The sequence below is a fragment of the Bos grunniens genome, chromosome 27, assembly GCF_055505025.1.
Source record: "Bos grunniens cultivar Pamir isolate PY7600 chromosome 27, Bosgru_T2T1.0, whole genome shotgun sequence".
Classification (NCBI taxonomy): domain Eukaryota; kingdom Metazoa; phylum Chordata; class Mammalia; order Artiodactyla; family Bovidae; genus Bos; species Bos grunniens.
The window spans coordinates 3661145-3683026 of record NC_141191.1 but is presented as its reverse complement, the minus strand read 5'-3'; the positions used below and the strand labels follow the sequence as shown (position 1 = coordinate 3683026).

Genomic DNA, 21882 nt, shown 5'->3' with positions numbered 1-21882 from the left:
TCAATAAAACATGGCTTAAAATTGAAACATAGGCAGGTTACAGTTTTGCTGTTCCATACGTTTTTAGGAGTATTTTAGGAGTGGAATTGGTTATGATAAATTTTCCACCAGCAAAACCCTGTGATGTTGCTTTTAGTTTCTGCTCCATGGGGTCTTGTTTATCCAAATCACCTTTAAGAAGAGGACAGTAACTGACTTCAGCAATTAGATGTGTCACTAGAATAAGTCCATACTGTTAAAGTGACAGTTCTAAATGGATCAGGTTATTAAAATGTTATACATCTATTTTTTTTAAATATTGATTTATTTGCCTGCACTGGGTCTAGTTGCAGCATGCAAACTCTAGTTGCAGCATGTGAGGTCTAATCCCCTGGCCAGGGATTGAGCCTGAGCGCCCTGCTTTGGGAGCACAATGTCTCAGCCACTGGACCACGAGGGATGTCCCTACATCTACTTTTTTAAATACTATAAGTAAGTAAATAAGTGAAGTTGCTCAGTCGTGCCCGACTCCTTGCGACCCTGTGGACTGCAGCCTACCAGGCTCCTCCATCCATGGGATTCTCCAGGCAAGAATACTGGAATGGGTTGCCGTTTCCTTCTCCAGGGGATCTTCCCGACCCAGGGATTGAACCCAGGTCTCCCACATTGCAGGCAGACGCTTTAACCTCTGAGTCACCAGGGAAGCCCTTTTAAACACTATAAGTTGTTCTATTTGTCATGTGAAAACCTATAGTGCAAAGAACAACAATCCATGTGACAGTCACAGCAGAGTCTGGGGGAAAAAAAATATATGTCTAGTGATTTACTTTTTAAAAATTAATAGCAGCTTTGGATTCTTGCCAAGTGATGTTTGAGTGTTTACACAGGTTCCCACATATGCTTTGTCCCTTCCTGTCTCAGAGTACGACCTCGAGCCATGTGATGACCCTGGCGTCCCGGCCTTCAGCAGAAGAATCGGCTTTCACTTCGGAGTCGGGGACGCACTGACCTTCTCCTGCTTCCCGGGTTACCGCTTAGAAGGTGCTACCAAGCTCACGTGCCTGGGTGGGGGCCGCCGTGTGTGGAGTGCACCTCTGCCAAGGTGTGTGGGTAGGTGGTCACACGCTTTCATTTCATTCATCCAGGGGACAGGGCGTGGTGCAGTCAGCGCGCAGGGCCCCTGGGCCAGGGAGGGGTGAGGGCCACCCGTTGGGATGGACAGAGGCTCCACTTCCCAGGGCAGGGGGACAGGACCCCCTCTGGGCTGTGGTTACCTCGGTGACAAAGCCAGCCCCTTTCAGCTCTAAAACCTCATGACTGAGTGGGGGTGAAACTGAAGCCTATGCCAAGTGTAGTAATGAGGAAGAATATATATATATAAACGTATACACTGTATACCTGGGACAAAGGAAAAAGAAAAAGCTAGAAGGCAGGCTGTATTACCACAGCCTTTGACAATTCTGTTGCTTAAAAGCAGTGAGCCTCTGCTGGTGACAATTTAAAGTGCTGGTTTTGTTGTTTCTTTACACTCTGATTAGAGGATTGTGCGTACTCCTGCAAACTGGGTGTGCTAGCAGTTGTAATGCTGGATTAGTTTTCTCCCTGTGTTGTCGAGGAATTCAAGCGGTCATTCTGTAGAGCTGTATGAATCTTTATCTAGGTATTTGGAACGAGGCACTGTGCTGAGACTGTGGAATTCAGGATGCCCATTCCATGGGGTGTATTTGTTGTTAACCTGAGCCTGTGCTGCTGTGAGGAGTTCATCAGAGAATCGATCTGGTGCTCAGAGTTTAAACAAGAAAGCTTGGCTGAAGGTCTGGCTAGTCTAGTCATTAGCTCCAGGGGCAGTGTCTTCTGCCTGCCCTCTGCCGTGCTGCTCAGCATGAGAAGGGCTTGCAGTCTGTCCTGTAGAGCTACCAAGCATGGCTAATGTCACAGCATTATGGCATCTGTCTAGTTAGGACCCTCAGACCCCTTCACTGTGAGCCTTCTGAGTTCTTGAGGAGCCCCTGGTACCCTCCACGTGCCTCTTACCACCTGATACACTAGAGCCTGGTGGGCAAGTTGTGAAACTGAAATTTCATAATCCATAAAAATACTGAATTGTTAACTTCATAAACCATACTTTTTCCAAAGAACAGAATCTCTTTAATTATTTAGAAATATTACGTGATTCAAAAGTCAATACTGTCTTTTTGAGTTTCAATGTGGCATAGACAGTAGGGTAGTGAGGACTTTAATATAAAAAATTAGACAAATGAACATGAAATGTATCATCTCTGCTTCCTGCTGGGGTGCATATCTGACCTTTGTACGATCTGACTTTCTCCTAAAACAGTAGTTCTCACTTTTTTTTTTAGTTATGGATTTTATTTGAGAATTGGATGCCAATTTTGAGCATGGCCTAAAGGAAAAAGGAATACTTTCTAAGAAAATTATTTTCTAGATGATCCTAGATGTTCTAAGAGTTGCCTAGAATCCATTTACCTCAAATTAGAAATTACTGAACAAGATGGTTAAAATCTGGAGAAAAAACTCCCAACCCAATGAAGCTGAAGATGTATTCCTCATTGTAACATTGTCTATCAATTATAATATTCTATTTGCCTTTATTCTATTTTATCTAGATTCATTCTTCTTATCTTGGGTTTTGCATCGTTGCCTTAAGTGTAAAATGAGGAGCAACTGGGGTTGAACTAATAGTTAATATTTCTAGACCAGCACAGCTCTGAACTCTTTGCATGTGTCAGATCCATTCTACAGAAGGGAACACTAAGAGCCTAAGACCTTTGCCCACCAGTACAATTAGCAAGATTCCAATACTAGGCTTTCACCCCAGCACTGAGACAGCACAGTGGCTTGGGCTGAGGCTGTTTTATATTTTTCCTCTTGTGTTTCACCAGCTGCTCCCCCAAAATTTCCTTCCAGCCCATCTGGCCACAAGAGACCTTTGAATAGCCGTGTTATTGTTCAGTCGATAAGTCATGCCCTACTCTTGTGACTGCATGAAACACTACTGCATGCCAGGCCTCCCTGTTCTTCACTATCTCCTGGCGTTTTCTCAAAATCACATTCATTGAGTCAATGACGCCATCCAACCATCTCATCCTCTGTCACCCGCTTCTTCTCCTGCCCTCAATCTTTCCCAGCATCAGGTCTTTTCCAATGATCCAGCTCTTTCCATCAGGTCAGCAAAGTTTTGGAGCTTTAGCTTCAGCATCAGTTCAGTTCAGTTGCTCAGTCACGTCCGATTCTTTGTGACCCCATGGACTGTAGCACACCAGACCTCCCCGTCCATCACCAACTCCCGGAGTTTACTCAAACTCATGCCCATTGAGTCAGTGATGCCATCCAACCTCTCATCCTCTTCTCCTCCCACCTTCAATCTTTCCCAGCATCAGGGTCTTCTCCAATGAGGCAGTTCTTTGCATCAGGTGACCAAAGTACTGGAGTTTCAGCTTCAACATCATTCCTTCCAATGAACCTTCAGGATTGATTTCCTTTAGGATTGACTGGTCTGATCTTGCTGTCCAAAGGGACTCTCAAGAATCTTCTCCAGCACCACAGTTTGAAAGCATCAGTTCTTTGGCACTTACCCTTCTTTCTGGTTCAACTCTCACATCCATACATGATTAGTGGAAAAAACATAGCTTGGACTATGCAAACTTCTGTCAGCAAAGTGACATCTCTGGTTTTTAATACACTGTCTAGTTTTGGCACAGCTTTTCTTCCAAGGAGTAAGCATCTTTTAATTTCATGGCTTCAGTCATTGTTTACAGTGATATTGGAGCCCAAGAAAATAAAGTCTGTCACTGTTTCTACCTTTTCCCCATCTATTTGCCATGAAGTGATGGGACCAGATGCCATGATCTTAGTTTTTTGAATGTTGAGTTTTAAGCCAGCTTTTTCACTCTCCTCTTTCACCTTCATCAAGAGGCCCTTTAGTTCCTCTTCACATTTTGCCTTTAGAGGGGTATTATCTGCATATATGAGGTTTTTGATATTTTTCCCAGCTTCTTGATTCCAGCTTGTGCTTCTTCTAGCCCAGCATTTCACTTGATATACTCTGTGTATAAGTTAAATAAGTGGGGTGATGATACACAGCCTTGTTGTACTCCTTTCCCAATTTTGAACCAGTCTGTTGTTCCATGTCCAGTTCTAACTAGTGCTTCTTGTCCTGCCTGCATACAGGTTTCTCAGGAGGCAGGTAAGGTGGTCTGGTATTCCCATCTCTTTAAGAATTTTCCACAGTTTGTTGTGATCCACACAAAGGCTTTAGCATAGTCAATGAGGCAGATATTTTTTTTTAATCCCCTTGCTTTTTCTATGATCCAGCAAATGTTGGCAATTTGATATCTGGTTTGTATGCCTTTTCTAAACCCAGTTTGTACATCTGGAAGTTCTAAGTTCATGTACTGTTGAAGCCTATCTTAAAGGATTTTGAGCATTACCTTGCTAGCATATGAAATGAGTACAATCGTACAGTAGTTTGAATATTACCTGGCACTGCCTTTCTTTGGAATTGGACTGAAAACTGATGTTTTCCAGTCCACAGCCACTGCTAAGATTTTCAAATTTGTACACTTACTGAGTGCAGCACTTTAACAGCATCATCTTTTAGGACTTGAAATAACTCAGCTGGAATTCCATCACCTCCACTAACTTTGTTTGTAGTAATACATACTAAGTCTCAATTGTCTTCACATTCCATAATGCCTGATTTTAAGTGAGTGACCACACCATCTTGGTTATCCAGGTCATTAAGACCTTTTTGGTATAGTTCTGTGTTTCACTGCCCCCTCTTCTTAATCTCTTCTGTTTAATCTCTTAATCTGCCTCTGTTACGTCCCTACCATTTCTGTCCTCTACTGTGCCCTTCTTCTTGTGAAATGTTGCCTGGATAGCTACAGTTTTCTTGCACAGATCTCTAGTCTTTCCCATTCTGTTGTTTTCCTCTACTTCTTCATGTTATTCATTTAAAAAGGCTTGCTTATATCTCCTTACTATTCTTTGAAAGTCTGCATTCAGTTGGGTATATCTTTCTCTTTTGCCTTTTGCATCTTCTGTTTTCTCAGCTATTTGTAACGTCTCCTCAGACAACCATTTTGCCTTCTTACATTTCTGGGATGGTTTTGGTCACTGCCTCCTGTATAATGTTACGGACCTCCTTCCATAGTTCTTCAGGCACTCTGTCTACCATATCTAATTCCTTGAATCTATTTGTCACCTTCACTGTATAATCATAAGGAATTTGATTTAGGTCATACTTGAATGAACTAGTGGTTTTCCCTACTTTCTTCAATTTAAGCCTGAATTTTAAGCAATAAGAAGTTCATGATCTGAGCCACAGTCAGTCAGTTCCGGGTCTTGCTTTTGCTGACTGTATAGAACTTCTCCATCTTTGGCTGCAAAGAATAGAGTCCATCTGACTAACCACATTTCCAAAGGCAATAAAACCCAGCAGGTGACCCACCTGGCACTTGGGAATTCCCGCCCCCCCACCCTTTCCCTCATTCTTCACATCTGAATAGTGGTAGTTCTCAAGATTCTGCTTCCCCCAGGGCTCCTCTCTACCTGGCCTAGAGAAGGCTTCACCTTCACACCCTGAAGACGCTCCTGCCTCCAGGACTGCCCACCGGGGGGGCCGCAGCCCCAGAGTGATCTGTCTGAATTCAGAGCCTCCCCCACCTGTCTGTTAACAGAATGTGAGGCAGCCTCCAGGAGGGTCAGTGTTGTTCACTGGGAGACCCTCTGACTTCCCACCCAGCTCAATCATATACTTGAGCTCGGGCACACACCTACACTCACGTACAGACGCACTGCACAAGACACAAAATTGCCTGGTTCTCTAACCTGAAGGCCTCTCTCTTCACCGCTCCTTACTCACAGCATGCACCACCTTTTCTGCCAGACTGCCCCTCCTCATTTTGAATGCCCTCCCATGCAGCTCTCTCCACCCCGCTTACTCCCTGGCTGGAGAGGGACCCTCCGGGATCACCGTCTGAGCCAGTAAGCTTGTCTTCTTGTCTCTGTCTCCCCAGCCAGGCTGACCTTTCCTTTACAGTGGGGCTGCCTTAGCCCAGATCCAGCTCTGGGCCATATGCAGTAAATGTTTGTCAAGCAATTGTTACTTCTCTCAGAGTGCCTATCTTGATCTCACAGTTTGATTCATTGGCACTCTGTGTCTATCTTTCGTCCTTCAAAATCATAGAAAAAAGAATGGCCTATCCCTAGCCAAGAGCTACAGATCCATTCTGAAGATCACACCTGGAGGAAGGCCAAGAGAATTATAGCACACTGCTTCACCTTTCCCTAATAAACACCTGGTTATAAGCAGAACTTTGAGTGGAAACCTGGGCTGAGAACTGCCCTGACCGGCACTCCTTACGTGAAGAAGTGTCCCTGTAAGATGAGAGGCACTGTGGGTTTCAGCAGTGTTTAGAGGAGCAAGTCTTCAGCAACAGAATTTGAATCCAGATCAGTGTAAGTAGGCAGATTGCATGCATGGTCAGTCATTCAATCGTATCTGACTCTTTAAGAACCTGTGGACTGTAGCCCGCCAGGATCCTCTGTCCATGGGATTCTCCAGGCAAGGATCCTGGAGTGAGTTGCCATTTCAGCATATATTTTCACCTACTGTGTTACTATCAAATAGTAAATTAATATCCCTGATAAAGTATCTCTTAATATTGAATATTAATACTTATAGATAATATGGTAATGCTCTGGGTGTAGACTTTCAGCTTCCAAAGCTGTGAGAAATACTGATTAATGTTGTCCTTTAAGCCTCTCATCTCTTTTGTTACATCACCCAGAGCTGAAAGACAGCCTGCACAGGTTGATGCTTTTGTACAGAAGAATTAACTGAAAAATCAATTGACTCCTTTCTATTTTTTTCATTTACTTTTATAAGTTTAGTTCCATTACAAAACTCTAAATGACAATTCAATTTTAATTACAGTTTCAGGAGGTTCTTTATAAAAAAAAAAAGAGCCAATGATTCATTTTAAGGGAAATTATATTCTTTCATCTTAAAGTCATTTTAAATGGATTATGGAAAGAACTTAAAATTGACACATTTAATTGCTCCAGAAATGGAGATTTGCAGTGGATGTCTGAAATCAAGTTCAAAGAATTTCTGAAATTCTGATGACTTGCATTCTTTAAGTTTCTGAGCACCTGCTTTTTCACTGTTTGTCATATTTCACTCAATTATCTCCTATGGGACCGTCTTGGGCTTTAGATCACTTACTCAGTCTTCTTTACACATTCCAGTTCTTTCATTTGAAAATCATGTTGCATCTGTCTTTGTGACTAGGACATTCAATTGGAAATAAACTTAAGTCATTAGCCTGCCTCACAAACAAGATCCCAGTGCAAACGTTCCTGTTCCATGGCAGGATATTTTGTGGAATGTTAAGATGCTCAATCATGACAGCCTCATGTTCCTACTCTTTTGGAGTCATACATTCGTATGTGTTCCTCGTGGGTTACTTAACATCTGTAAGCATAATTGATAATAAATATTGTACTTTGACAACATAGTGTGGTTGTTACTAGACCACCTGAGATTTAAATCCCAACTCTGTCAACCACCCACCCTGCCCCCATGTGATCTGGAGCAGGTTAATTAATCTGCCTCAGTTTCTTCATCTGTAAAATGGACTTAGCATTGATACTGACCTCTTAGAATTGTTTTATTTATTTAATGATGTAATACTCATAAAAATGCATTCAGTTCAAGTGACTAATAGACCAAAAGAAGAATAGATTGCTGTACCTAGACAATTTTTATCAACCCTTTTGTTCTTCAGTTGCTGAGTCATGTCCAACTCTTTACAACTCCTATGGACTGCAGCATACCAGACTTCCCTGTCCTTCACTATATCCCAGAGCTTGCTCAGACTCACATCCATTGAGTCAGTGATGCCATCCAACCACATCATCCTTTGTCTTACCTTTCTCCTCCTGCCTTCAGTCTTTCCCAGCATCATAAGCACTTATTTGATCTTCCAGTGTGTTCCTCTAGACTGGGAATTCTAGAATTTGTTAACATGTCCATTTTCACACTATGACTGTTTCCTTTAGAATCTCTGGATTCACTGTTTTCTTTTAGTGCGTGTCCCCTTTTCCAAACAGCCATCTATCTGGTAATCTCTGTGCTCCAAGCTCTCCAGGGATCCTGGTTCCATGACCCCCAGACACTCCCTGCCGTCTGGGCCAGGGAGTGTTTGAAGCCAGACCTCCTACGTTCTCCCAAATGTTACCCTGCTTCAGTCATGCCCACAAGACCACTTGTGCTTCTTTCTTAACGTTTTCTCCCCCATTTCCCATAAAACCCCCCTTTATGCCCTTTTGGAGGAAAGGTAAGAGCAGGGGAACCAAGTTCTCCTGTGTTTTCTCCTTGATTATCTTCCTAGCCCTCGTATGTGGGGATATTCTGAGATTCAAGGGCACAAATCATCTGGAGCTGATCCTGAATCTCCAGCTGTTTCCTTCCATCATCAGGCCAGGGAAGCCCCACTCCTGGTGCAGAGGAGGACTTCAGTTATTGTCAGAGAGAGACTGGGAAGTCAGAGATTTGTGATTATGAAGACAGGCATGCCTAGGACAGCGCCAGACTGTGTGACCCTCAGGAGGCCCCCCCCTTAAAGTGACCCCTGCCCCCCTCTCGCCCCCATTGTGTGCAGGCATTTTACTTATTTTCAGTTTCCAACTTGACCATTACTCTTCACACTCAGGCTTGTTTTGTTGGAATGTTAAAAATCGCTGTGCTTATCACATAGTGTGGCTGATAAGTTATTTCATGCAGAATCACATGGAGCATTCTTGTCACACAAGCATGCACACATACACACACACATATGCAAACACACACATGCAAACTCAGGGCAATTTTATCTTGTTATAGTTGCTTTGGACACTTAGAGTTTTAGAGGTTAGCCTAACACGCTCACTTTCCTTGGTGAGGAATGGGTGCTGAGCGTCTAGGTGACTTTCTCTGGTAACTAGTCTAGGTGATTTTGGCAGAAAGTTGAGGGCTATATTTGTTTTCATTTTTACTCTGATTTAAGTTCTTTATGCAAATTTGGATCTCGAGGTGAACTGCCCTCTCCTTTCATCAGGAAAAGGGGAAAAGAATGTATTTTCTGCCATCAAAGGGACTTCTATCCCAAGACAGTTAGACAGGCTCAGGACTGTGACATGGCAGTGGGAGACTCAGTGGTCTGGTCCATGGTTAAAATCCCATTTAAATGCATCCAGGCTAAGGCCATGGAATGCCGATGGGGAGAAGTACATGGACATCACTGTGGAGTCAGCTCGTAGGGGTCAGCAGGGACACTTCACGAGGCAGAGCTGGGGCTCAGACAGGCGAGCACCCAGGGGTCAGTCAGAGTGCTCAGACTTACCTGTTTCACCCTAGAACTCTGCAGGATAGGAGGAATAAGCAGTCTACTAAAAGAAACAAGAAAATCTTGAAAATGGGATGAATGGGGATATCTTTCCTGTCCAGTTGGTAAAACAGTGAAAAGAAGCTGTTAGTCTATAAAAGCAATATGTTAACAGCAGACATACATTGAGAGAGAAGAGGGCTGCCATGATTTTAAAGTTTTTATTTATTAAAATCAGTAATTCCACTTTTGAATCTTCTTTCTTTTTTTAATGTCCTGTTTATTTTAGCTGAATGTGGAGCAAGTGTCAAAGGAAATGAAGGAACATTGCTGTCTCCAAATTTCCCATCAAACTATGATAATAACCATGAGTGTATCTATAAAATTGAAACAGAAGCTGGCAAGGGGATCCATCTCAGAGCACAAAGCTTCCAGCTGTTTGAAGGAGATATTCTGAAGGTAAAAATAATTTTCTTTAATAAAACTCCATCTTTCCTTCTCAAGGAATAAATAGGATCTTGATCCAGGTATATCATAGATATAGACATATACCTATATTAACATATCTTTATATATACACATTTTTCCCAATTTGCTTATCCAACTGGTTTGAGATAGTGGTCTCTAGCATTATGTGTGTTGGACTTTAAAATATCTCAGTCTGTAATCCTGGATCTGAAATGCATTCGCTGTGTATCTTAGGCATATTTTTTTTAAGATTTTTAAGTCTTAGTTTTCTTATACATAGAAAACATGCAATGGTGCCTACCTTTTTTGTGATGTTTTGAAAATAATATACTATAGATACATATTAGTAGCCTTGTGCCTAGCGCACACTAGGAGTTGTATCAGTAAAAACTCACAGGATCCTCAGACCAACCCTTTCTGCAGTCCCTCTTGATTTGTAAATGTGGTCATGACAGAGCATCCTTCAGAGCTGGAAGGATCTGGATGTGACAGTGGAAACAAACCTGACCACTGTCCTGGGACCACCAAGCAGGGTGTGTGTAGAGAAGCCATGCCAGGAGGAGGCAGTCTCACACACAAGGCTGAGTTGTGTTCACAGAACTCTGGGGTATCCAAGGCATGGGGCCAGCCACAAGGGTCATTGCAGTAGGTGATTCTTAGCCTCAGAGCCTCAGGGAGCTTCTCTGGGGTGGGGGTGGGGAGGTTCAGACGTGCACACCACTCACATTCCAGATGGACTCAGGAAAATGGGCAGGGAAATAGATCCACGTCTTGCCTTGACCTGAAAATCTCAGCTCCAACTGCAAATGCCACCAAACTCCTTCTGAAATACTTTCCATATCTCCTGAAACTATGTCAGGAAACTGGGACCTCCCTGGGTCTAGGGCCTGAGTAGGCACTTGCACCCCGAGCCTCATGGAAAGAGACTGGTTTTGAGCAACAAAGACCACACTGGCCACCATCCAGCCTGTCCACAACTGGTTCCAGGGGGACTGAGCACCTTGTCCACCATCGCAGCTGGTTTACAAGAAGGACCGGTCTCATTCCCTTTCTAAAGTCCTAGGGTGCCCACTCACGTGTTCTTCTACACAGACACACACAATGTTCCATCTCAGGGCCAGTTAACTTGGCTTGCTTGAAGCTGTGAGCATTGAGAAGCTATGCAAAGAGCCTGCTACAGGAGGACTCTAGTGCCCCTCAAGGGTACTCTCTGTGTGCGTAGTAGATGAAGAGGATTGCTGGCAGTTTCCACCATGTGCACAGGTCAAGAGAAGCCTCCAGACTCAAGTGCTCCCTTCCTCCAAGTCCACCCTTGACTACGGTTCTAGGTCATAATTTAAAAGACAGATTTTATTTTAGCTGTTCTTTCATTGCAATGGTCTTTCGAAAAAGCTCATGTTGGCAGTATGAGTCACTGTAATTAAGAAGTGATTTTCAGGTATAAACTAGAGTATCCTCACTGATCTTGAAAAAGTTAAAGTCGAATCATACAAAACTATTTTCTTTGCTAACCTCCCACTCAAGATGTCAGCAAATTTGGGAAATACAGCAGTGGTCACAGGACTGGAAAACATCAGTTTTCACTTGAATCTCAAAGAAGGGTAATACCAGATAATGTTCAAACTACCATGCAACTGCACTCATTTCACATGCTAGCAAGGCTATGCTCAAAATCCTTCAAGCTAGTCTTCAAAGTATGTGAATCAAGAGCTTCCAGATGTACAAGCTGGATTCAGAAAAGGCAGAAGAAGCAGAGATCAAACTGCAGACATCCACTGGATCAAAGAAAAAGCAAGGGAATTCCAAAAAACATCTACTTCTGCTTCATTGACTACACTAAAGCCTTTGACTGTGTGGAGCACAACAAACTGTGAAAAGTTCTTAAAGAGATGGAAATATCAAACCACCTTACCTTACAGCGAATGGTGTCAGATTCCTGATCTCCAAAAAAGATTTAGCTTTAGGACCAGGGACCAGGCTTGATCATTCAAGAGCTTTTGTGTACCAGAGTTTTATTAAAGTATGTAAAAGAACAGAGAAAGCTTCTGACATAGACATCAGAAGGGGACAGAGAGTGCTCCCTCACTAGTCTAAGCAATGGAATTATATACTTTTTTAATTGGTTATTACCATAAATCAAAATAATATCTCAAGGTTGTAAATATCCTACTAGACCTACTCCATAATTTACATTTAAATATGACAGAATTAGAATTAATAATATAAAGATCTTACCAGAGCCACTCCCATAATATACATTCTAAGATAACAGGATTAGTCTGAAGGTTTTCAAGGAGAAGCTGTCCTCAAGCAGGATACATTGTTGTTATGTAATGCTTAGTATAGAGTTTGAACTGAGTTGTTTGTTGTGTAATCATCAGTTCTCCACTTAAAGAAAGCACACACACACACACACATTTTATGTGACTAAGACTAAGAAATGGAAAGGGAAAAAAGGCATTTGTCCTTTCCTCCTCCTTGAGAATTTCAGACCCCTATCTCCTCCTCAGGGACCCCAGATTTCTTATCAACCTGACTAGGAATTGACTGTCTCACCTGTATCCTGAGAAACTTTTATGTAGGTCAAGAAGCAACATTTAGAACCAGACATGGAAAAACAGACTGCTTCAAAATTGAGGAAGGTGTATGACAAGGCTGTCACCCTGCTTATTTAACTTCTATGTAGAGTACATCATGCAGAATGATGGGCTGGATGAATCACAAGCTGAAATCAAGATTTCCAAGAGAAATATCAACAGCCTCAGATATGCAGATGATACCACTCTAATGACAGAAAGTGAAGAGGAACTGAAGAGCCACTTGCTGAAAGGGAAAGAGGAGAGTGAAAAAGCTGGCTTAAAACTCAACATTTAAAAAACAAAGATCATGGCATCCATTCCTATCACTTCATGGCAAATAGAAGGGAAAAAGTGGCAACAGTGACAGATATTATTTTCGTGGGCTCCAAAATCACTGCAGACATTGACTGCAGCCATAAAATTAAAAGATGCTTACTCCTTGGAAGGGGAACTATGACAAACCTAGACAGCATATTCAAAAGCAGAGACCTCACTTTGCCAACAAAGGTCCATATAGTCAAAGGTATGGTTTTTCCAGTAGTCATGTATGGATGTGAGAGTTGGACTATAAAGAAGGCTGAGCACCAAAGAATTGATGCTTTCTAATTGTGGTGCTGGAGAAGATTCTTGAGAGTCCCTTGGACAGCAAGGAGATCACACCACTCAGTCCTAAAGAAACCAATCCTGAATATTCATTTGAAGGATTGATGCTGAAGCTGAAGTTCCAGTACTTTGAAGTTTCAGTACCTTATGTGAAGGCCAACTCATTGGAAAAGACCCTGATATTGGAAAAGATTAAAGGCAAAGGAAGAAGTGGGTAGCAGAGGATGAGATTGTTAGATAGCATCACCAGCTCAATGGGCATGAATTTGAGCAAACTCCATGAGATAGTGAAGGACAGGGAGGCCTGACATGCTGCAGTACATTGGGTCACAAAGAGTTGGACATAACTTAGCAACTGAGCATAATGTAACATACAGCCTTTAAGGTACACTTTTAAGAACAATTAATAATACTTTGGTGTAGGTGACTGATTAGAGACACTGCATTAAATATACACTGATGAGTATTATTGGAATGGAAGAAAGCAGATCATGTGCATTTGTGATTGTGTTTAAACTTGTTGATTATAATAAAAAATCAGAACAAAATCTTGCTTGCTGCTGCTGCTAAGTCGCTTCAGTCATGTCTGACTCTGTGTGACCCCATAGACGGCAGCCCACTAGACTCCTCTGTCCCTGGGATTCTCCAGGCAAGAACACTGGAGTGGGTTGCCATTTCCTTCTCCAATGCATGAAAGTGAAAAGTGAAAGTGAAGTCGCTCAGTCATGTCCGACTCTTAACAACCCCATCGACTACAGCCTACCAGGCTCCTCCAACCACGGGATTCTCCAGGCAAGAGTACTGGACTGGGGTGCCATTGTCTTCTCTGAAAATCTTGCTTACCAAATTGAATCCCAGAAAAACTGTCAGTTGTCTGAAGTACCGAGATATTTTGCAAGCATATATTTTATTGACCATGCTAATAAAGATCAAAGTGTTAAAAAGTTTCATGTGGGATTATCTTAATTTTAATTAATTTTATTGGCATATAGTTGTGTTAGTTTCTACTGTCCAGCAGTGTGAATCAGTTATATGTATACATATATCCATTATTGATACTATACTTAAAATAGATAAGTAATGAGAACCTCCTGTATAACTTAGGTAATGCTATGCTCTTTGGTAACCTAAATGGGAAGGAAATCCAAAAAAGGGGATATAGGTATAGAGATTATCTTAATTTTTGATCTTAAATGCTGTTTACATTGCCCCCATATAAATAGTATGATTTATACCATACAAAGGCCACATTTCCTATGTATACACCCTCCCACACATATAAACATGATGTTTCCTTGTTTTGAATGGAAGAATCATGAAAGAGAGGTATATTAATAGTTCTAAGGAGAATGCCATGGTAAAATACGTAGTGGAGAGAGAGGTTAGTTTTGGAAAGAGCTCTGCGGGGTAGCGCCTACAGGCCTAGGGCTGGTCTCGGCATTGTCATTCCAGGATCCCTTGCGATGTTTTCTAACCTGTACTCATCTGCTCCCTTGGCTGTTCCACACAGAGCATATGGCGCTGATTAGGTGCCAAGCTCTGAGGAGATTTTGTAGTGCAACTAGTTACAGTCCTGCACTAATGTGAGACCCAAGGAGCCTTTTCCTAATGACCAAAAGGGACACTTTGATTCTAGCTGCTTATAGATGAGGAAATACACTACGAGGTGTTATCTGGAGTTAAAATTGCTCGTCACTAATTTCATTGGAATTAAAAGTCAATGCCTTTGCCTTCCAACACTATCTGGGTTGTTGCTTGTGATACATGTGAAGCATGAATCCAGATTTTCAACTTGAGAGAACTGACAACATAATATCCACACTCGTCAGTTACTTCTTCATTCAGAGATTTTCACTGTCAAGCCCAGTGCTAATTGCTGGTGATGTAGACAGATAAGACAGAATTACTCTTCTGCAGAAGCTTGTAGTTCAGCATGGCAGTGGGTCAGTTTTTGTGGTTGTAGATGAGAGGGTCCTGGGCACTATTTGCTGTCTATGTGAGCTATTAAATCTCAGAGAAGCACTCAGACAAGCCAGGATCAGTGGAGGCGACCAGCAAATGGTGCTTCAGAGCTTTGAGGACTAAACCTAGGCATGTGTTTATCTGCTTTAATGCTGCCTCCTCTCTACAGATTCTTGTGAATCACAGAGAATTACATGGCATGTGAGGTAACATAAGACCTTGCTGGAGAGGCCTGGACACTTTATTTTTCAGCCAGAATGCTCTGGATTTAAAAGTCTTTGTAATCTGGGTGTCAGAAATTAAAGCATGTACATTAAGCCAAACAATGATTTGTCCAGTACTAGCTTGACGCTAGTAAAGGGTATTTGATTCTCCTAACTCGAGCATGAGTGTATTGAATTAAAATGCAATCCAATCGTGAACCATAAAATTAGTTATTCCAAATGTGTCCTCTCCATTTAGGAGTGTGTGAACCTGTATGTCAGACTGTCAAGCAGCATTCGTGGTTTCCATGCACATCAGAAGAGTGATGGGAGAGGAAAAGGAAGAGTTAATCTCTGTGAGGGAACTAGACCGCTCTGGGGGGCTACCAAGCACTGTGATGTTTTAATTAGTTAGGATTTTTTCATCGAGAAAAGCTGGATGTTCTCCAGTATGATGTGATACATTTGCATTCTTTCTTCTAAAAAGCCCTCATCCATACATGGTCCCTCGCTATGAACACTCACAATGTTCCAAGGCAAGTGGCCGAGCCTCTCCCACTAAGCGTTCCAGTGTTGACCACTTACTGATGGTGTGAGGGCTCAGTGCTGAATTCCACTAGAACGTGAACACATTTTTTCCGGCATTAGGAAGGTTCTGTCCATGCCCTAAGATTGTTTGACACAGTCCCTGCTGGGGCAATGTGGCTGGCACCCCTGTACTCCTAGTGTGGACCTGAGAAGGCACCACTTCATCTCCCTTGGGGCTTCCCTGGTGGCTTATGTGGTAAAGAACCCTCCTGCAGTGCAGGAGACCCAGGCTCAATCTGTGAGTCAGTAGGATCCCCTGGAGGAGGAAATGGCTCCCCACTCCAGTATTCTTGCCTGGAGAATCCCATGGACCGAGGAGCCTAGTGGTGTACAGGTCATGGAGTCGCAAAGAGTCAGATACAACTGAATGACTTACACTTTCACACTTTCCTTTCCCTCACCCATGATGTCTACTCAAAACCGAGCCCAGTCCTCTTGCCTTCCAGACACCCAGAGTGTCCACTCAGGCTGTACAACCTCCTAGAAAGACAAGAGTCAATCTCGAAGTGCTTCAGAGCAAGACCAGACACCAATTCCTCTGTTAGGGCAAATTCAAAGCTGAAGTCACCGCAGGCACAGGGATGAGAAAGTGGGACAAAGCTTTGGCACCACACCCTGTGACACGTTCCGATGGGAGAGGGGATGTCCACAGTGAACCGCAACACGTGCTTTCAAACTCTGCACACGGATCGGGAGGGAGGGAATGTGGTAGCCTCTGGAACCGGGAAATGCAGACGCCTAGTGATTCCATTTTACATGAGCAGAGAGAACCCAGCATGATGCAGATAAATGACCTGGGCACAAGTGGAATCTTTTGTTTTTAATGTAAAGGTAAAAGTTAGAGAAAAAAGGATGGTCTGGCCGTGTCTACTCGGCTTTCTATAAACTGTGTAGCTTTCTAAAGAATTGTGTAAAATCGTGTGTTTGAAAGTTTGGATCTCTTGTTAAAATTGCTGGCATATGAACAGAGCTCAGTGACCAGGGTGCTCGTGCTGTGGTTCTCCTCAGGTCTACGATGGAAAGGACAGCTTGTCGCGGCCCCTGGGCGCCTTCACTAGGAACGAGCTGGTGGGGCTCGTCCTGAACAGCACCTCCAACCACCTGTGGCTGGAGTTCAACTCCAATGGATCCGACACGGACCAGGGCTTTCAGCTCACCTACACCAGTAAGTGCCGAGCAGGTTAACCCTTTCACGTTACTTTTATTTTCTTGGGATACAGCTGTTACTTCACTAATATGATACCTTTTAAATATCGATTTTTTTTTCCTGGGCCCCCTCTTGTGTTTTTGGATCGCTGTTTAATTCTGTGAATTGTTGAACAGACAGTAAATTTAGACACATTACCAGAAGCAGGAGTTTGAAGCATATTTATTTAGGCATATTCATACTCTCTTAACGTGGCTGTACGTGAAAAGAAAATGTTATGACATTGAAGAGATATTAGGGTCAAAGTGATTGTGATTTAATGCACCTGACAAAAATTCATAGACATATGTATGAAAGATTTTGAATGGATGATACAATTGATAGTAACTGTCTTTGAATGCCTACGACACATTGATACTTTTCTGTTATATCTATTACATTCCATACATTCTGTAAGATAGATTACATGTGTGCAAAATATAATAAATAATTTATACATATAAATACACAGGTACACACATATGGTTGTGTGTATCTCAACTCTGTTGTAAGCACTTTCTTCTCACAACTAATTTCCTATGAGAAAACTAAACACAAGTAATTGCAGCATGTGTCCAAGTTATCAGGTAATGAGCCAGTAGAACCAAGATTGGATCTGGAGCTCACAGTTGTTTGTTTGTTTGTTTGTTTTAACTTTTTTTAAAAAAAAGTATAAAGCAATTAGCAATGCTGTGATTGTTTCAGGTGAACAGCAAAAAGATTCACCCATGTGTGTGTGTGTGTGTCCATTCTCCCCAACACTCCCCTCCCATCCAGGCTGCCACATAGCATTGAGCAGAGTTCCCCATGCTATACAATAGGTCCCTGTTGGTTATCCATTTTGAACATAGCACTGTGTACATGTCCATCCCAAACTCCCTAACTATCCCTTCCCTCCAGCCTTCACCCCTGGCAACCATAAGATTGTTCTCTAAGTCTATGTAGCTCACAGTTTTAAGCAGTGTTCTTGTGTCCCTTATTAATATAATTAATATAAGTTAATATGGAAATGCCTTTTTTTTTTAAAGAAAAATAAAGTTTAAAAAGTAGCTATTTGGTATGGGTAACTAATTAAAATTGAGTAATAAATTAACTAAAATGCTTAAAATCTACAAGACAGCCCAATTCTTCACTGATTTGATGATTAAAAATCTTTGTGATACCAAATACTATGACATAGGAAATTAAAATTTTTGGATTTTGAGCATGAAAGTATGTTAATGATTATCAAGACTGATTCCTTTATTTGACAGATAAGCAAATGAAGGCCTGAAAAAGATAATAACTATCCCAGACACAAAGCTAACCCAGATGCCTTAAAGGAAGATTAATTGCCTCAAATCCCCCTTGGTAGGTGAAATTGCATTTGAAGAATTACAAGCCTTTTGGGAAAAACAGAATTACAGTCTCACGGACATGATGAGAAAGCAAATGTTTCACTTTCATAAAAATAACCATTTAAAAGACTCCATGAAGTGAAACCATATTAGTTATATTATATGCAAATAAATTGCTAGCAATTATATTACAAAATGAATGTATGATTATAATTTTTGTTTACTAGAATTCTACTTTTCAGAATTTCACTCTCAAAAAAGTTTCAAAGAGTTCTTATCAAGCCAGTTTGCTCTGCTTGCAGATAAAATGTAAACCAGCCTGATCTCTTTTTATTCCTGCTGCGGGTTTTTCATCAAACGCTCATCAAACGTAACTTATTGCTTGTATGTGTCAATACTCGCTTCCCAGCTCTTACACTGGTCTTACAGTTTAGAGGAACATGGGTACTTGAGAAGGAGAGTGGTGTGAATACTCTCCAGGTAACTTTCTGAGTTTACTGGAGTCAGGGCAAGCCCCAGGACACCTGGATTTCCTCCACCTCTTGTATTGTGTTAGCTTCTCTGACAAATCGTGCTTCTTACAATGCCTTGTCAGCGAAGAGCTGAAAACCTTGGTCCTCTCTCTTCTGTGCATCTTCACTACTGAATTCTTGGTGCCATCCTGGCGTGGAGGTTACTAAGCCTCGTAGAAATGTATCATGTTTGATGTGTTATACCACATTATTTCTCTACCCTAGTTACCCCATTCTATTTTCCCTCTAACAATTTCAAAGGAGAGAATTTCTTAAAAAAAAAAAAAAAACTTTTTATTGTATATTAGAGCATAGCTGATTAACAATGCTGTGATAGTTTCAGGTAAACAGAGAAGGGACTCAGGCACACATATACATATGTCCATTCTCTGTCAAACTCCCCTCCCATCCAGGCTGTCACATAGCATTGAGCAGAGTTCTCTGTGCTATACAGTAGGTCCTTGTTGCTTATTCATTTTAAACATAGTAGTCTGTACATGTCCATCCCAATCTCCCTAACCATCCCTTCCCCTTATTCTTCCCCCCTGCAACCATAAGTTTGTTCTCTCAGTCTGTGAGTCTCTTTTTGTTTTGTAAGTTCGTTTGTATCACTTCTTTTTAGATGTCACATATAAGGAATGACATGGCATTTCTGCTTCTCTGACTTACTTCGCCCAGTATGACAATCTCCAGGTCCATCCACGGCGCTGCAAATGGCATCATTTTATTCTTTTTAATGGCTGAGTAAAATTCCACTGAATGTTGTGGTATATACATACCACGTCTTCATTATCCGTTTTTCTGTTGATGAACATTTAGGCTGCCTCCATGCCTCAGCTATCGTGAACAGTGCTAGAGTGAACACTGGGGTGCATGTACGAGAATAGTAATTTTAAATTCATGAGCATTCATTTCATATAGTCTCATGGTCATGCAAAAGACATCAGGAAGCAAATTCACACCTGCTGGAGTTTATAGTCATGTTATTTTTTTTTAATTTATTTATTTTTATTTTTTCTGGAAATTCTTTTTTTTAATTATTTTATTTTTAACTTTACAATATTGTATTGGTTTTGCCATATATCAACATGAATCCGCCACAGGTATGCACGTGTTCCCCATCCTGAACCCTCCTCCCTCCCCCCTCCCCATACCATCACTCTGGATCACTTTATTTCTTTATCACTGAAATGGGGGCTACTGAACTGTTTCCAGAATCCTGACTTCCCCTTTATTTTCCAAGTGGCACTGAAGAAAGCCCATATACCCTAAAAGCCTGAGACTGGAGTGACATTAGAGGCTGTAAGCTTCATCTGTGTGTCATGCTCACATTCCCTTGTCAAGAAGAGTGGCGTCAATGTGTTCTTCTCAGTCCCTCCAGCCAGCATGTGATGTTTGTCCCTGGTTCTCCATGTCACTGTCCAGTCTGTTAGAACTTTTGCTTGTCCTCCCATTTCTGAGTAACTTTGAGAAAATTTGAAGCCATGGATCTATTCATGGGCACTTTCCAATTATGTGAACTTTATTTTTTTTTAACACAGCAGCACAAACTTTCTAAAAGAGTAAGAAAGAAATACTGGTGACTGCATGAATTTAGCTCTTAGTTGAATCAACTCGATGGGAGTAGCTCTCTTTCCTGCCTGTCTTCCCTCTTTGCCCTCACCTTCAATAACACAGATGCTCCCTGGGTACAAGTCTTGTTCCCAAGATTTTCCTGGAGCTAGAACGCACTGCCAGATAGAAAAAAAAGATATTTATAATATAGAATGGATGGTGCTGATGATTATAATCAAAATATTATTAATTTCTCTTTAAATTCTTAGGTTTAAATACTCAGTAATTAAGATAAGTCCTGGGTGTTATTGGAAGGACTGATGATGAAGTTGAAACTCCAGTACTTTGGCCACCTCATGCGAAGAGTTGACTCATTGGAAAAGACTCTGATGTTGGGAGAGATTGGGGGCAGGAGGAGAAGGGGACGACAGAGGATGAGATGGCTGGATGGCATCACTGACTTGATGGACGTGAGTCTGAATGAACTCTGGGAGTTGGTGAATGACAGGGAGGCCTTGCGTGCTGCAATTCATGGGGTTGCAAAGAGTTGGACACGACTGAGCGACTGAACTGAACTGAATTAAGAAATTCCAAGCTCGTTCAATATGATTGAACACCCTCATCAACTCTTCATCTCTAAAAGGTGGTTTGGAAATAATTTTGTTGTTATTGTTCAGTCGCTAAGTCTTTCCAGTTCTTTGCAACCCAATGGACCACAGCAAACCAAGCTTCCCTGTCCTTCACTATCTCCTTGAGTTTGCTCAAACTCATGTCTATGAATTCAGTGATGTCATTCAACCATCTCATCCTCTGTTTCCCCTCCTCCTCCTGCCCTCAGTCTTTTCAACATCAGGGTCTTTTCCAATGAGTTGGCTCTTCATATCAGGTGGCCAAAGTGTTGGAGCTTCAGCTTTAGCATCAGTGCTTCCCATGAATATTCAGAGTTGATTTCCTTTAAAGTTGACTGGTTTGATCTCCTTGCTGTAAGGGACTCTCAAGAGTCTTATCCAGTACCGCAGTTCAAAAGTATCAATTCTTTGGTGCTCAGGTTTCTTTATGGTCCAACTCAAATCTGTATATGACTACTGGAAAAACCATAACTTTGACTATACGGACTTTTGTTGGCAAAGTGATGTCTTTGCTTTTTAATAAGGTGTCTAGGTTTCTCATAACTTTTCTTCCAAGGAGTAAGTGTCTTTTAATCTGTGGCTGCAGTTGCCATCCACAGTGATTTTGGAGTCCAGGAGAATAAATGGTCGAAACCGTTTTGAGCCAATTATTAAAGCTTAAGACTATTGGAGGACACTTTCAACTATTTTCAAAAGACTTTTATAATTGCCTCTTGCTAGCTAATTGCATTACTTAAGGAAACATTCATATTTAAATGTTTCAAATCCATAATTAATCTACACACAAGTGGATTAGAAAATGTCAACAGAGAGTAAATATATAGCTTAATAAACATCTTGAAGGTTTTCAAATGAGTACAAATCATATTTGTATATCCTTTAATATTTAG

The 21882-nt window shown here is 41.7% G+C and overlaps 1 protein-coding gene across 1 annotated transcript in view; it reads left to right on the top strand.

Moving 5' to 3' along the window:
• The window catches only part of CSMD1 (CUB and Sushi multiple domains 1), a 2074203-nt gene that overhangs the window by 1715906 nt on the left and 336415 nt on the right, over positions 1–21882 (top strand). Inside the window, exons 22-24 of the mRNA XM_086379826.1 lie at positions 901–1089; positions 9661–9830; positions 16783–16939. Coding sequence (XP_086235952.1) covers positions 901–1089; positions 9661–9830; positions 16783–16939 — 516 coding nt within the window. The remainder of the gene's footprint in view (positions 1–900; positions 1090–9660; positions 9831–16782; positions 16940–21882) is intronic.